Source organism: Megalobrama amblycephala, linkage group LG16, assembly GCF_018812025.1.
Source record: "Megalobrama amblycephala isolate DHTTF-2021 linkage group LG16, ASM1881202v1, whole genome shotgun sequence".
NCBI lineage: Eukaryota > Metazoa > Chordata > Actinopteri > Cypriniformes > Xenocyprididae > Megalobrama > Megalobrama amblycephala.
In genome coordinates, this window is record NC_063059.1 from 38,206,730 (window position 1) to 38,221,729 (window position 15,000).

The 15,000-nt window shown below is 36.5% G+C and overlaps 2 protein-coding genes across 3 annotated transcripts in view; one reads left to right on the forward strand and one right to left on the reverse strand.

The window, feature by feature from the left end:
- LOC125248560 (NACHT, LRR and PYD domains-containing protein 12-like) overlaps positions 1-15,000 on the forward strand; it is a 1,264,817-nt gene that overhangs the window by 766,028 nt on the left and 483,789 nt on the right. The window lies entirely within an intron of this gene.
- Positions 792-7,356, reverse strand: LOC125248581 (NLR family CARD domain-containing protein 3-like). Of its 2 annotated transcripts, XM_048160573.1 has the most exons (6): positions 7,275-7,356; positions 6,826-6,934; positions 6,548-6,661; positions 6,133-6,246; positions 5,125-6,030; positions 792-1,680 (listed from the first exon to the last, which is right to left on the reverse strand). In XM_048160573.1, the coding sequence occupies exons 1-6, from the start codon at positions 7,333-7,335 to the stop codon at positions 801-803; spliced, it is 2,184 nt and encodes a 727-aa protein (XP_048016530.1). In that variant the 5' UTR covers positions 7,336-7,356; the 3' UTR covers positions 792-800. The 2 variants fall into 2 exon arrangements, with proteins under 2 accessions (XP_048016530.1, XP_048016531.1); XM_048160574.1 differs by lacking the exon at positions 7,275-7,356 and having other exon boundaries at positions 6,826-6,990.

The following is a 15,000-nucleotide window of genomic DNA, read 5'->3' on the forward strand; positions in this document are numbered from 1 at the left end:
TGTCAAGGTTTTTGCCACAAAATATGTTTTATTATGTCCTGAAAGGTCATACTCTCTTTCTCCTACTCTCTCTCACTGAAACACACACACACACACACACACACACACACACAGTACAAACACACACACACACACACACACACACAGTACAAACACACACACACACACACACACACAGTACAAACACACACTCACACAGAAACGTGTTGTCCGCGCTGCTCTGATGAATTAATCAGTTAAATAGTTTAGTAACTTAAAAGCTACATGACATTCTCACCAGTGAGGAAATAACTGTGCAGTTCTTGATGTAGATAAACTTACAGTTTCATATTATTAGAGACAATGCTGCTGAACACTGTTGAGAGATGCACAGACTCAAGTAGACTAATTCACATCTGCTTATTCTCTCTCTCTCTCTCTCTCTCTCTCTCTCTCAACTGCATTAATAACTGTATTATTCTGCTATCAATGGCTCAAGCCTCTGTTACTAGTTCTGAAATGACGCATTGGGATTAGCAACAGAGGATTGGGATGAGATGTGTAAGAAATTTGTCAAGGACAAAAACATGACAAATGTCTTAAAATACAACATCTGAACAATGTTTTGAGGTGTGGTAACTGTAGTATAAGCAGAATAATTGACTCCGGGCCGTTGAATTATTAGAACATCAGCTTTGAGTCGTGGCCGCATTACTAATTTGGGCATGCATTATTTTCGAATAATTCAACGGCCCGGAGTCAATTATTCCTTACTTACTCTTTTAATGTGTTAACAGTGAAGTGATTGTTCTCAAAGATACTTACTGAACTGATCTGGATTCTTTAATCACAGGCAGCAGCTTCTGAAAAACTTTCATATCTTCAGCTTTATCGTTTCCTCCAACAAATGTATTAATATCAAACACATCCAGCTTCTTCTCTGATGTCAACAACACAAAAACTACAGCTGACCACTGAGATGAAGAGAGTTTGGCGCCCTTTATTCTTCCAGATGTCATATACTGTTGTATTTGTTCAACTAGTGAATGATCACCCAGTTCATTCAGACAGTGGAACAGATTGATGGATTTCTCTGGAGAGTCAATGGACCTGATCTTCTTCTTGATGTACTCAACTGTTTTCTCAATGCTGTCAGATCTGCTTCTTGTCTGTTTCATTAGTTCTTGTAGAAGAATCTGATGAGACTCCACTGACAGACCCAGAAGAAACCTCAGGAAAAGGTCCAGATGTCCATTTTTACTCTGTAGAGCCTCATTCACAGCTCTCTGATGCAGCTCAGATAATGAAACATGTTTTAACCTCTCCTTAACTTTAGACCGCAAACTCTGATCAAACACATTTCTGTTGTTGTTTGTACAGGACAGATGCACATATAGAGCCGCTAGATGTTCCTGAATGCTCAGATGAACAAAGCAGAAGACTTTCCCCTGATACCAGCCAAACTCCTCTCTGAAGATCTGAGTGCACAATCCTGAGTACACTGATGCTTCTGTCACATCAATGCCACACTCTCTCAGGTCTTCCTCATAGAAGATCACATTGCCTTTCACAAGCTGCTGAAAAGCCACTTTCCCCAGTTTAAGGATCATGTCTTCATCTGTCACGTTCTTCTCATAGTCCTTCTCATGATTTATGTTGGTCTGAAGGATCAGGAAGTGTGTGTACATTTGAGTGAGAGTCTTGGGTATGGAAGTAAATTAATGCCTAATGTTTTTGAAATAAAAAGCTTGTTGAATTGCACTAATTGAAAAAAAATATGCATTACATTAGTGTGCTTGAATTTTGATGCATTGTATTTTTAAGGTTTGCATTTTTATGGGCTGAAATTCAACATGGTTGTATATTTAAGCTGTGAATATTTCAATTAAAAATATTTCACACACATTTTCATTATTAAAAATTCAATAATTTATATTCACCTTTCAGATTTCACTTCCAAAATATTCATTCTGTTTAAAAATACAACCTATAAAATTCGACTAGCAATTTTCAGTCCATTTTATTTCGCTTTACAAATTCGGGAACTGCAGGAAAAGCAGTAGAGTGCCGATACGTGATCTCTATCTGCTGTTAGTCTTCTTCACCAGCAGGTGCCGCTAGCGGCTGTTTACGAAGACCAAAGCAACGGCTAGTATGTCATCATTCATTCATAAAAACGGATTTACAGAAATGGAGCAAGCGGTAAGTGAATGTGTGATGATTATCAGGGCCAATATAAATGCAGAAAAGCTGATAAAGACACAAAAGCTGCATTTATGTTTAATTCAGTGTCTTTGTGGTTACCTGTGTAGTCTACATGTAAGCAGCTTTCTCTCCAGTGCACGAGATTATAACGTTATTCCCGAAGCTGGTGTACAGATCAAATGTTAAATCTGAGGTAGACATTTCTCTCTGTTGTTTAGTTTCCTCAACTTTATATTGCGGCACTGTGTTGTAATACTAGGGTTTCCCTCATCCGTTATAGGATTCCCCTGCCGTCAGGACATATAAATCTCTTAACACAGCTTAATGGACTCCTACAGTGATATAAAAGACCAAACTCGCACCTCATTTGTGATGTAGGTTATACTATATAGTAGGGTGACCATATGCGCCATTCTCCCAGGATGCGTCCTGTCCAGGATTTCTAAATTGCCTAAAATGGCTTGAGCCCTTGCCTCTTTAATTGTGAAAGTGGTCATATCGATGTGCCCCCGGAACGCGATTTCTACACGGAGATCTGTGCAAGCCACTGTTCTTATTGACATTCTTCATACAATGCATTAAAATGTTGTCGTATTTGCAATGCTTTGACCGTTCTCTGTAGATCCAGCCTTCTTGCAAGCCACTACATAGGCCTACTATATAGGCTCCAAGAAAGCAGATATTCTCATAAAGTTGTTTTGATGCTGAACGTTTGATATTCGCAAATTTAGGGACCGTCTCTAAAGTTACAACATTGGTATTCACGTTTCTTCCTTCAATAGCGTTTAAAGAGAATGATTTACAGTCACAAAACCAACTCTAAAGTGTTCATCTAGGTCTCAGGTATAATGCAGACCTTTTATATTTTTGATGTTTATTCAAATAAAAGGTAACACTTTATATTAACTAGTTAATATGAACTAATAATGAACTGCATTTCTACAGCACTTGTTAATTTTGTTAATGTTAATTCCAGCATTTACTAATACATTATTAAATAAAGAGTTGTATTTGTTAACATTAGTTTATGCACTGTGAACTAAAATGAACAATGAACTGCTGTATGCTTATTAACGTTAACAACGATTACCAAATACAGTAACAAATTGGTCATGGATAGTTCACGTAAGTAAATACATTATGAACCTTATTGTAAAGTGTTTCCAAATAAACTGTCAAGTAATATGTAAATATTGATATGTATTTCACTACTGTATGGGATCGTACAAAAAATGCCATAATTTAAAGCTCAATAGAATGTGATGAGAATGACTTACAGTCACAAAACCAACTGTAAAGTGTTCATCTAGGTGTCAGGTCGAACAGTGATGCACCCTACTCTCTCTCTCTCTCTCTCTCTCTCTCTCACACACACACACACACAAAACAAACAAACACATACACACACATATTCAAACACACAGAACTCAAAGTACATACACATATACCTTTCTTTATTTTTTTACACATTCATCACACAATTTGTTCTACTTTGTTAATTTGATTTTTCCTGCTCATATAAATGCTTTGGCAACCCAATGTAAAATTTGTATAAGCAGGATAATATATCGGCAGGAAAAAAAAAAATGAACAAAGTAGAACGAATTGTGTGATGAACGTGTAAAAAAAGAAAAAAGAAAAAAAAAGAAAAAGGATATGTGTATGTAGGCTACTTTGAGTGGGGTGTGTTTGAATATGTATGTGCATGTGCGTTTACAAGAGTTTGTGTGAGTTCGCGCGTGTGTGTGTGTGTGTGTGTGTGTGTGTGTGTGTAAGAGAGCGAGAGAGAGAGTAGGCACATCACTGTTCAACCTGAGACCTAGATGAACACTTTAGAGTTGGTTTTGTGACTGTAAATCGTTCTCTTTAAACGCTATTGAAGGAAGAAACGTGAATACCAATGTAGTAACTTTAGAGACGGTCCCTAAATTTGCGAATATCAAACGTTCAGAATCAAAACAACTTTATGAGAATATCTGCTTTCTTGGAGCCTATATAGTAAACCTACATCACAAATGAGGTGCGAGTTTGGTCTTTTATATCACTGTAGGAGTCCATTAAGCTGTGTTAAGAGATTTATATGTCCTGACGGCAGGGGAATCCTATAACGGATGAGGGAAACCCTAGTATTACAACACAGTGCCGCGATATAAAGTTGAGGAAACTAAACAACAGAGAGAAATATATGTCTACCTCAGATTTAACATTTGATCTGTACACCAGCTTCGGGAATAACGTTATAATTTCGTTCACTGGAGAGAAAGCTGCTTACATGTAGACTACACAGGTAACCACAAAGACACTGAATTAAACATAAATGCAGCTTTTGTGTCTTTATCAGCTTTTCTGCATTTATATTGGCCCTGATAATCATCACACATTCACTTACCGCTTGCTCCATTTCTGTAAATCCGTTTTTATGAATGAATGATGACATACTAGCCGTTGCTTTGGTCTTCGTAAACAGCCGCTAGCGGCACCTGCTGGTGAAGAAGACTAACAGCAGATAGAGATCATGTATCGGCACTCTACTGCTTTTCCTGCAGTTCCCGGATGTGAAATGTTGAATTTTCTGCCGAATTTGAACCACTGAATTTGTGGAAGCGAATTTGTAAAGCGAAATAAAATGGACTGAAAATTGCTAGTCGAATTTTATAGGTTGTATTTTTAAACAGAATGAATATTTTGGAAGTGAAATCTGAAAGGTGAATATAAATTATTGAATTTTTAATAATGAAAATGTGTGTGAAATATTTTTAATTGAAATATTCACAGCTTAAATATACAACCATGTTGAATTTCAGCCCATAAAATGCAAACCTTAAAAATACAATGCATAAAAATGCAAGTACAGTTAATGTAATGCATATTTTTTTTCAATTAGTGCAATTCAACAAGCTTTTTATTTCAAAAACATTTGGCATTAAATTACTTCCATACTTGGGAATCTCTCCACTCTCTGCTTCGCTCAACATCTTCTCTAGAACAGCGGCTGAGATCCAGCAGAACACTGGGATGTGGCACATGATGTCGAGGCTCCTTGATGACTTCAGGTGTGAGATGATTGTATTGGCCAGACTCTGATCACTGATTCTCTTCCTGAAGTATTCCTCCTTCTGTGGCTCATTGAAGCCTCGTACCTCTGTCACTCGATGGACACACTCAGAGGGGACGAGATCAGCTGCTGCTGGTCTGGAGGTGATCCAGATGAGAGCAGAGGGAAGCAGATTCCCCACAATGAGGTTCGTCAGCAGCACGTCCACTGAGGCTGATTCACTTACATCACACAACCTCACATCGCTCTGAAAATCCAGAGATAGACGACACTCGTCCAGACCATCAACGATGAACAACACTTTATATTTGTCACTGGATATTTCCATTTCTATTGTTTCAGGGAAAAAGGCATGAAGAAGATCAGAAAGACTGAGTGTTTTGTCCTTCATCAAATTGATCTCTCTGAAAGGAAGTGGAAATATGAGCTGGACGTCCTGATTCTCTTTCCCTTCAGCCCAGTCCAGGATGAACTTCTGCACAGAGACTGTTTTTCCAATGCCAGCGACTCCCTTTGTCAGCACAGTTCTGATGGGTTTGTCTTGTCCAGGTAAAGGTCTAAAGATGTCATTGCATTGGATCGGTGTGTCCTCTGTTGCTGCTCTCCTGGATTGTGTCTCAATCTGTCTCACCTCATGCTCATTACTGATCTCTCCACTCTCACTCTCTGTGATGTAGAGCTCTGTGTAGATCTCATTCAGGAGTGTTGGGTTTCCCTGCTGTGCTGTTCCCTCATACAGACACTCAAACTTCTTCTTCAGATTTGATCTAAACCTGTTGAGGACTTCATGGCTGTAAAATTAGAATACCACATTATTACATGAGTTAATAAGCACAATGTCTTTTAGCATTCTGTATCATAATCAATGCATATCTTTTACAGAAACGTTATACCTCAGATCAGTCTGTGTATCTCCACTCGAAAAATGTATTTTATGACCCATAGACTCGTCACTCCTCATAGACACACAGCTGGACTCTGATTCTGATCTCTTCTGATCAACTGAACTACAACAAAGAGAGATTAAAGTGAATGATTTAAATTACTGTATTAAAAAACTTAATCATTTACACTGTTGCTACAAACACTGTACATTTAACTAAGCTCTCTCATAGATGTGTGTCTCTGTGTGAACAACACTATATACTTTAAATATCAGATAAAGATAAAAAAAACTATAAACCAAGTAAAAGAATAATTATTCATTATCAGAATAATTTTTGATAATGAATAATTATTCGTGTACATTGTTTATCGTTATTAAGTATTCTGCCATACTAAAATCATATTTTTATAGAAGTGTTATACCTGAGATCAGTCTGTGTATCTTCACTCTTAAACTCTATTGGCAGATCCATAGACTCGTCACTCCTCATAGACACACAGCTGGGCTCTGGTTCTGATCTCTTCTGATCAGCTGAACTATAACAGAACAGATTTGATCCTTTGATTATAATCACTTTAAGATAAGGTCCTACAAGCATTTATCATCAATCATCTTTTTGCATCCTAACAAAATATCTTGCCATCTTCAGACATTTAACCATCATTTAAAGGTGATTTAATCTAATGTTTATTCAAAGTACCTGAATCCTGGAGCAAAATCTTCATCTCTGGATGTTTGTGTGTCATCCATGATGAATCTGAACAGTTGAAACAGAATCTGATCTCCAACACTGACTCTGGATGGAAGATCTTGTACAAACACAATAATTCAGCTTTTCCTCAGACAGGATCAAGAGATGCGGCGTTCACTCAAATACACAATGTTATTGTATGTTCACACAAATGATCAAATAAACCACAGACAACACGAAACAATATAACGATGTTAATTTGCTTCAAAAAGAAAAATATCAAACGCATTTCAAAGAATTATTTACGTTCTTCAGAGAATGCGGAAGTCACCAGTAAGTCTCGAGACCTGAACACGCACCTTGATCAACATTTAATTATATATTAAATTATTAAAAAAAAAAAAAAAAAACTCCTCCACATTTTCTATCAAGTAGCTACACGTAAATTCACGACTTACATTTTATAAAGGTTCCTCTAAAAACACATTGATATTCCTCGTTGTTTAAACGGAGAAACATCAACTCTGTTCATTTACTTTCACTTTTTATTTGTGACGCGAGCGATGATGACGTCACGTTACGCGCTCGGTGCATGTTTTGTGTGTTTGTCCCTGAATAATTGATTACATGCATTAGCTTCTTATAATGTTACCATACAGTACAGCATGACACATTTATTGGGCGGTAAAGTTGGTTTTATTCGCTGGATCCCATAAAACTACAGTGGAAAAATGTTAGCGATGCGATGTCCAATCATTCATAATGATCATGAAGTAGGATATTTAGGAGATCACAGATTTCTACAAGTCAATCTATTGAAGTTGAACCATTTACACAGATTGTGATCTATGAGAATATATGATTTCTTATCCAATGTCTCTTTCTGGTGGACAACATTGGTATTACTTCATCTCTCATTCCTGCACATTTATAAATTGCTATTAGTGAGAAACATAAATAAATGTCAAAACAGTACGAATACAGTCAGTTTCCAGCACCTTAGAAGACTAATTATTCCAACTTTTATTGCCTTGTTCCCTATTCCTATTCCCTATTTTTTGCCCTTCCCTCACTAACTTCCCTAAGTCTAAGATGTTTGTCTTTACTTACACTGCACAAGTTCACAACTACACTTACAATAAGCTGAAATGGAAAGTCCTGAGCTCTTGATCTCTTGGAATCTGCTACAGTGTGGATTTATAACACTAACAATCAAAATATCAAATCAATAAACTTTAACTGTGTAACAAAAGTCATTCATCTAAAAGTAGCAAAAAGAATTATGCATCTCAAAATAATAAATCCACAAATATATCAAATGTAAATTTATGTCTGTTACACTTCATTTTCCTGGTTAAATAAACATTACATAAAAAGAGTCCAAATACAATTCTATTTTGTATTTTTATACTATGTAAGTTTCTATTTATTAAAACCAAGTATTAATTTCAAGTTAGTGTTTTTACGCAGCTTTTCTTGTTCAGCTTTCTTTTTAATAATCATCTTATTTTCATCATTTGTCAAGCTTGTACACACTGGTGCACAGTCATGAAGATGTACAGTAATCTACCTTTAATTTCCCTTCAGCTGATGCTCACTAAAACCCCACAGTCTATCAGTGACTGAGTTCTGGACTCGTGTCAAAACTCCATCTGTGATCGACTACAATCTTCATCACTGCAACCTTTCATGTCACGATCTAAATATAATGCCATAGATCTGAATGTAATGCAGCACTTTTCACGATTAGTTAACCTTGAGAGCAGTAATAGTAAAAACGTGCTAAAAGTTTCTGAGAGAGTAATACTTAGTAACTTTTTCATATAGACACACCCCTTAAAACAGAGCGTTCAAATCAGAGGGCTAAAGTCAGGGTAGGAAAAATGCCTTTTATTTCTAAATTATGACAATTTTTGATGTAAAAAGCAAACTATCATATGAGTGCACCCCAGAAAACATTATAAAACAATAAAACAAATTTAAATTTAAATTTTAAGGAGCCCCCTTAAAGGGGCTCGCACACCGGACGTGAAGCTCAGCGCCACGTCTTTAAAATTCGAACGCATTGTTTTCTATGAGTGTACGCACACCGGAGGCGACATTCGGCGCCTGTCCGCGGCGCCCAGCTACGACTCAGAAAACAATAGAAAACAATGCGTTCAAATTTTAAAGACGTGTCGCGGCGCTGCGCGGCACTGAGCTTCACGTCCGGTGTGCGAGCCCCTTTAGTCTGTTTCTTCTTTGACTGATCAACTCCCCTGCCTTTGAGAAAATTCTCTCAGATGGAACAGATGATGCAGTGATCCCAAGATATTTTTTTGATAGTTTGCTGAGAGTTGGGAAGGTTTGCTCATGATTTCTCTACCAAACTAGTGCGTCTTGGTTTCGGGGAACTACTTTCTCCTCAGCATAGCGACGCATTTCAATTATAGAATCACTGCTTCCCGATTGTTGTTGTTGTGCTGATATAACCTGGATGTCAAAATCCTCCCATATGCCTTCTTTAGATGCAGTACGTGGGGTCATTTGAGGAGTCACTGATGAGGCACAGCTTGCTGTACTGACACAGACCTTAGGACAGATGTTGAGGTAGCTTCTAGTGGTGCAGCAGCTAACTCAGATGTGGCCAAGTTGACATCTTGCATTTCAGATAGGAGTCGCTTTTTCACTGCTTCTACATGATGTTTGTCACGAAATGCCAGGTGCTTAAACCTCATGTTAAGAAAGGTGCTGGCAGCGAGGCTGTGTATGGTTTCAACCCCACGGAATCTGCGCTGACATTGCTGTGCCAGTTCTGCGGCAAAAGAGCAACCTTGACGCTCACTGGCAGCAGTTGCTCTAAGAAGCAGTGATATTAGGAGAATGATCTTTGAAATAGAAATGTGTTTTTCCGCTGATACTTCACATGTTGCCTCCTCAAAAGGTTTCAAGGCCTCAATGGTCAGGGGGATAAGTCGCTCTTCATTTGTAAAGCACAGGTCACGCTTTCAAAGTAGACAGAGGGCTGTTGTAACTGCTTCCTTTTGTTCATGTAGCCTCTCCAAAATATAGAAAGCTGAATTCCACCTGGTTTCAACGGAAATTATAAGTTTATGTTCTGTCACCCTCAGCTGCTTTTGGATGTGTTTAAGCTTCTCTGTGGCTTTTGTGCTGTGGTGGAAAAATGATACAATGCTTCTGCATTTTTCCAGCAGGTGAAAGATCTCAGGATATGCTTTTATTGCATCTTTGACCACCAAGTTTAATGTATGGGCAAAACATGGGTAATGCTTCAACCCAGCCTTACACACTGCAGAAATCATATTCGCACCATTATCTGGGACAACGGCAAGCACCGTTTGAGTTCTGCCCCATTCTTCAGCTATTCTTTTCAGCTCTGCGCTAATATTGTCAGCTGTATGCTGTGCACTGAAATGGCTGGTTTCTAACTCAAATTCCTGCATTTGCCAGTTGTTAATAAAATGACAGGACACAGTTAGATAAGCCTCTGTGGACCTTGAGGTCCACATATCCGTTGTGAGTATCACATGGTCTTCATTTTGTAATGCTGCCATTACTTTGGCTTTACAGTCTTCATACATGTTGTTTATTGTACTCTCCATCACCTAGGGATTTGGTAGCGTGGATCAAGAGTCTTGACAAGTGCGATAAATCCTCTGTCTTCTACCACTGTGATTGGCTGGAGGTCCCTCACAATCATCTCTCCTATGCTTCTTGTAATTGCCGATGCTCTCTGAGAGTCATCTATGAAATATTGTAGTGAAGGGGAGGGGAAAAGTAACGGTTGTTATAGGAAGGGGTAAAAAAAATTATGGCTTACTCACACAGCACTTACGTGCAGGGTATACTTTATTTACAGTGCCAGTAAATAAGGCAGTCCACAGTGAAGTATACACTGTAAAAACTAAAGGTGCCTCAAATATCCTTTTGGATACTCAAGGAACTTCAAAATGTATTTTAAGTGCCTCAAAGCTCTTTCTCCTATAGTGGGGTTACTGGTGGAACCATTGACAGTTTATACAGTTCTTTCAGGTACTTATAGGATCCTTTAAGCACTTTGTATTCTGTTCTGAGGTTCTGGAGTCACCTTTTCATTACTATGAGACCTCAAAGTGCTTTGGGGGAAGTTCAAGGAACTCAAATTCTATAAAAGGGTTCTTGTAAGATCTGTAAACATTTACATGGTTCCTGGAAGATCTCTTTTTTTAAAAGCCAGCATCTAGAGGAACCCAAAAGTTCTGTGAGGCCACAATAAGATGTACAGCTTTGAACATGTATTATTATTATTATTATTATTATTATTATTATTTATTTATTTATTATTATTTTTTTATAGCCTACATAGGCATACATTTATTCTGTATATTTTATAGATTAATTTAAAGCTTAAATAATAATAATAATTATTATTATTATTATTATATAAAAAAGAAACAAGAGGAGGATAAAAATGATTATGCTGTCACGGAACTGCTGCTATTCCTCTGCTGTCATCGCTTCAGTGATCCTCGCGCTGCTCGCGCGCACAAAAGCTCACCTCATCATCATCATCGGATTTGAAAGTAACGGCTCCCCTCATCAAAGCCTGCCGCCGCATCCGCGGTTTGCTCGGCTATCCGTTATAAGGTTTGTAAACTCGAAATATAAACACGCAGTCTACTCACTATATGTGCAAACACATACACATTATCTTAATTTATTATACAATACTATGTTTTTACAGTGTTTACCCCTTAGTATGTCGTTAAGAATGATTTAGCCGTTTTAGCTGCCATGCTAACGAATCTAATGAACTTTACGCTACAAACGGAGTTCATTGACTTATTGTCTAAGATTTTTTTTTTTTTTTTTAGTCATTCAACGTAATTGTGTTTTCAAATTGCCAACATTACTATGTTTGCTGATACCTGTCGTCATTGGCTTTTGTTATTAGGCATACAGAATAACACAAATGGTTAATATAGTTTTTGTTTATTTACTACAGATTCTCTTCAATAGTAACGTTACCCTTTTAAAGTTCTTTACTGGCCAGTACATTTTTATCTTTTAATGTTGTGCATGGATATAATCAGCTTTGTTATTTTGTTTTCCCAGAACAACCATTTCTGAAATAATCTCGAAATGTTAGAGTACCTGAACCATCTAAGTATTGAATTACAATTTTCTGTGTGAAATTGTAGCCTATGTTTGACTGTGTACTTGTGTTTTTAACTTTACCTACCTACTGTAAATCTAATTTCAATGACAGTTTGGGAGATATTCACAGATCAAGATATACAAGGTGCTGTAATGTGGTGAGTTTTAGAAGTAAGGTTAAGGGATATTAATTTAATTTTAAGCTGCTCTTTTCCATTTATCAAAAGTGATTGGGTATAGGAAACTTCAAAATTAACTTAAAACCATTCATACACTATATTCCTAGTTTTTAGAAGCCATACAATAGCTATTTGTGATGAACAGACACAAATTTAATCCATTATTCTCTGAAAATCTTCCCTCGTGCTCTCAAATCTCATTCATGTTACTCAGATAAATAATATGACAGGTGTGGCATCAATGATGCTAGATGCCTTTTTTCTTATGCCTTAATCATTTGCATTTGAATTTAAGACATTTGAACTTGAAATTACATCTTCAAGTTTAGTCTTTTTTATAAAAACAAAGAAAGAAAAAAGACAGATATTGTGTGGCTTCAGAAGACTTACAACACAACTCATAACACATGATTTGTGCACTCGTATGATACTTTTTAGGATCATTTCTTGGACATTTTTGGAGCTTAGAATATTTATCCATTTTACATAGATTGATGCATTGAATTGAATGAGACTTGAATTGATTAATGAATGATTTACACAATTTTTTTTCTGTTTGTGTTTCATGCAATGAAATTGAACGGTGACTGCATTATGCCTGAGATCTGCTTTTGGGTTCCACAGACAGAGTCAAACAGGTTTGTAATGTTACAAGGCTGAGGAAATTATTTTAATTTTACAACTTTCACTTTAATAATGTTACTAACAGTAAATTTTGTACTTTGCAGGGATCTTGGCCTAGTATACTGAAACAAAAATCCTCCTGTAGACCTGGAAATCATTGAAGTGCCTGGATCATCCACCAAAAAAAGAGGAAAAAGAAGCCTAGCAGAAAACAAAGCTGCTGTACCTTTTTACTTTTCTGATTAATTACCTCAAATGTACCTTGTGAAGATTTTATTATTGATTGGATTTTATGTTGCCGCGAGTAAAGGTGCAGTCACATTTGTGACATTTCTGTGAAATCACGCAGGCAAAAAGGTCCATTTATCATTTTCAGCAATATAGTGACGTATTATATGATGGAGCTCATATAGGAGTCACTTTCAGTCAGCTTTCTGTTGGTCAAATCTGGCGAATTTGAGTAACCAACTTGGAATTTTTGACCACACATGAAATTAATGATTGTGTGGATTTCTATTGAAATCTACTGGAATTCATTCTCCAAACAGCAGCAAATTTTACTGCACCTGAAAGGGTTAGTTCACCCAAAAATGAAATTTATGTTATTAATTACTCTCCCTCATGTCGTTCCAAACCCGTAAGACCTTCGTTCATCTTCAGAACACAAATGAAGATATTTTTGATCAAATCCGGTGGCTCAGTGAGGGCTCTATTGACAGCAAGACATTTAACACTTTCAGTGCCAAGAAAGCTACTAAAGACATATTTAAAACAGTTCATGTGACTACAGTGGTTCAACCTTAATGTTATGAAGTGACGAGAATACTTTTTGTGTGCCAAAAAAAACAAAATAACAACTTTATTCAACAATATCTGGTGATGGCCATTTTCATAACACTGCTTCATGAAGCTTTGAATCTTTATGAATCTTTTGTTTTGAATCAGTGGTTCAGAGCGTGTATCAAACTGCCAAAGTCAGTGGTGAACCATTGAAATTTCGAAACACTTATCACGTAATAAAGCCTCGTTTACTGAAATCACATGACTTTGGCAATTTTATATGCGCTACAAACCACTGATTTGAAACAAAAGATTTGTAAAGCTTCGAAGCTTCATGAAGCAGTGTTTTGAAATCGCCCATCACTAGAAATTGTTGAATAAATTCGTTATTTAGTTTTTTGGCGCAAAAATAGTATTTTCATCACTTCATAACATTACCCTTACGAAAAAGAAGTTTACTTCAAGTTTATTTTATCAAGTATACTTAAGTAATGTTAAAGTATATTTTTTAAGTATACTTTATGTAGTAAGTATACTAGTATCAATGTACTAGTAGTAAACTTGTAAGTGTACTATTTTAATACCGCTTGGGACTAAATTGGCCCAACTGAAGTATACGTTTAAGTGTACAATAAGTGTAACAGTAGTAAACTTTAAGTACACAACTAGTTCACAGTTTCGTTTCTCATTTGTACTGCATCTGTACTACAAGTGAACTTATAAGTATACTAGTAGTTTACTATTTTAATACTAGTAGTACATTTTAGTATATAAATTGAAATATACTATCAGTAAACTACTAGTTTAGTGTACTTGTGTGAACATAACATCACACTTATAGTTTACTTTTTTAATATTATTTGTGGCAATTTAAGTATACTACTATGTTCCTATTTGGGTATTATATTTTATACTTGAAATACTGTACTTTAACTGTACTTGAACTCTTTCTATTTTAAAACATTTTATTCTAGCTTCATGAATCCTTTTTTATTAACACTCAAATGTGGGTAAGTTTTTTATCAACACTTAAATGTGGGTAACATTTTAAATAAAAAGCTGAGAAAATTGCATTTTTGTCAAAGACTACGTCTGGATGGGATTCAGAAAGATGATCAAACACAGGTAGAGTAGATCGAGTCCATAAACACCCCCAAAGCTTCATAGTCCTCATAGTCCACAAAACGTTTGGCAGTTTTTATTAACATGCTGTTTAATGTTTGATGATCACTTTATTTTATATTTGCATGAGTAATCTTCTATTGCTTGTTTCAGCTTCTTCTTTTCCTGCGTTTTGATCTGGAGATTCTATACTCTTTCAGAACATGTAAAACAGCGCCCCCTACCGTTATATAGCCTGAAAATTCAATCAATGGCGAGCAAAGAGGGAGTAAATTCCTATGTACACTACCAGTGGACTAGCCTACACAAAAATTCAGATACTCAGAATTAGGAATTTATCTGT

Bases quoted from the DNA above. Each gene is read 5' to 3' on its own strand.
- LOC125248581 (XM_048160573.1), bottom strand. From the start codon at position 7,335: ATGTTTCTCCGTTTAAACAACGAGGAATATCAATGTGTTTTTAGAGGA. The intron at 6,247-6,547 runs GTATAACACTTC...TCTTTGTTGTAG, and splicing joins GATACACAGACTGATCTCAG to TTCAGTTGATCAGAAGAGAT. The intron at 1,681-5,124 runs GTATGGAAGTAA...TTCCATACCCAA, and splicing joins GAGAGTGGAGAGATTCCCAA to GACTCTCACTCAAATGTACA.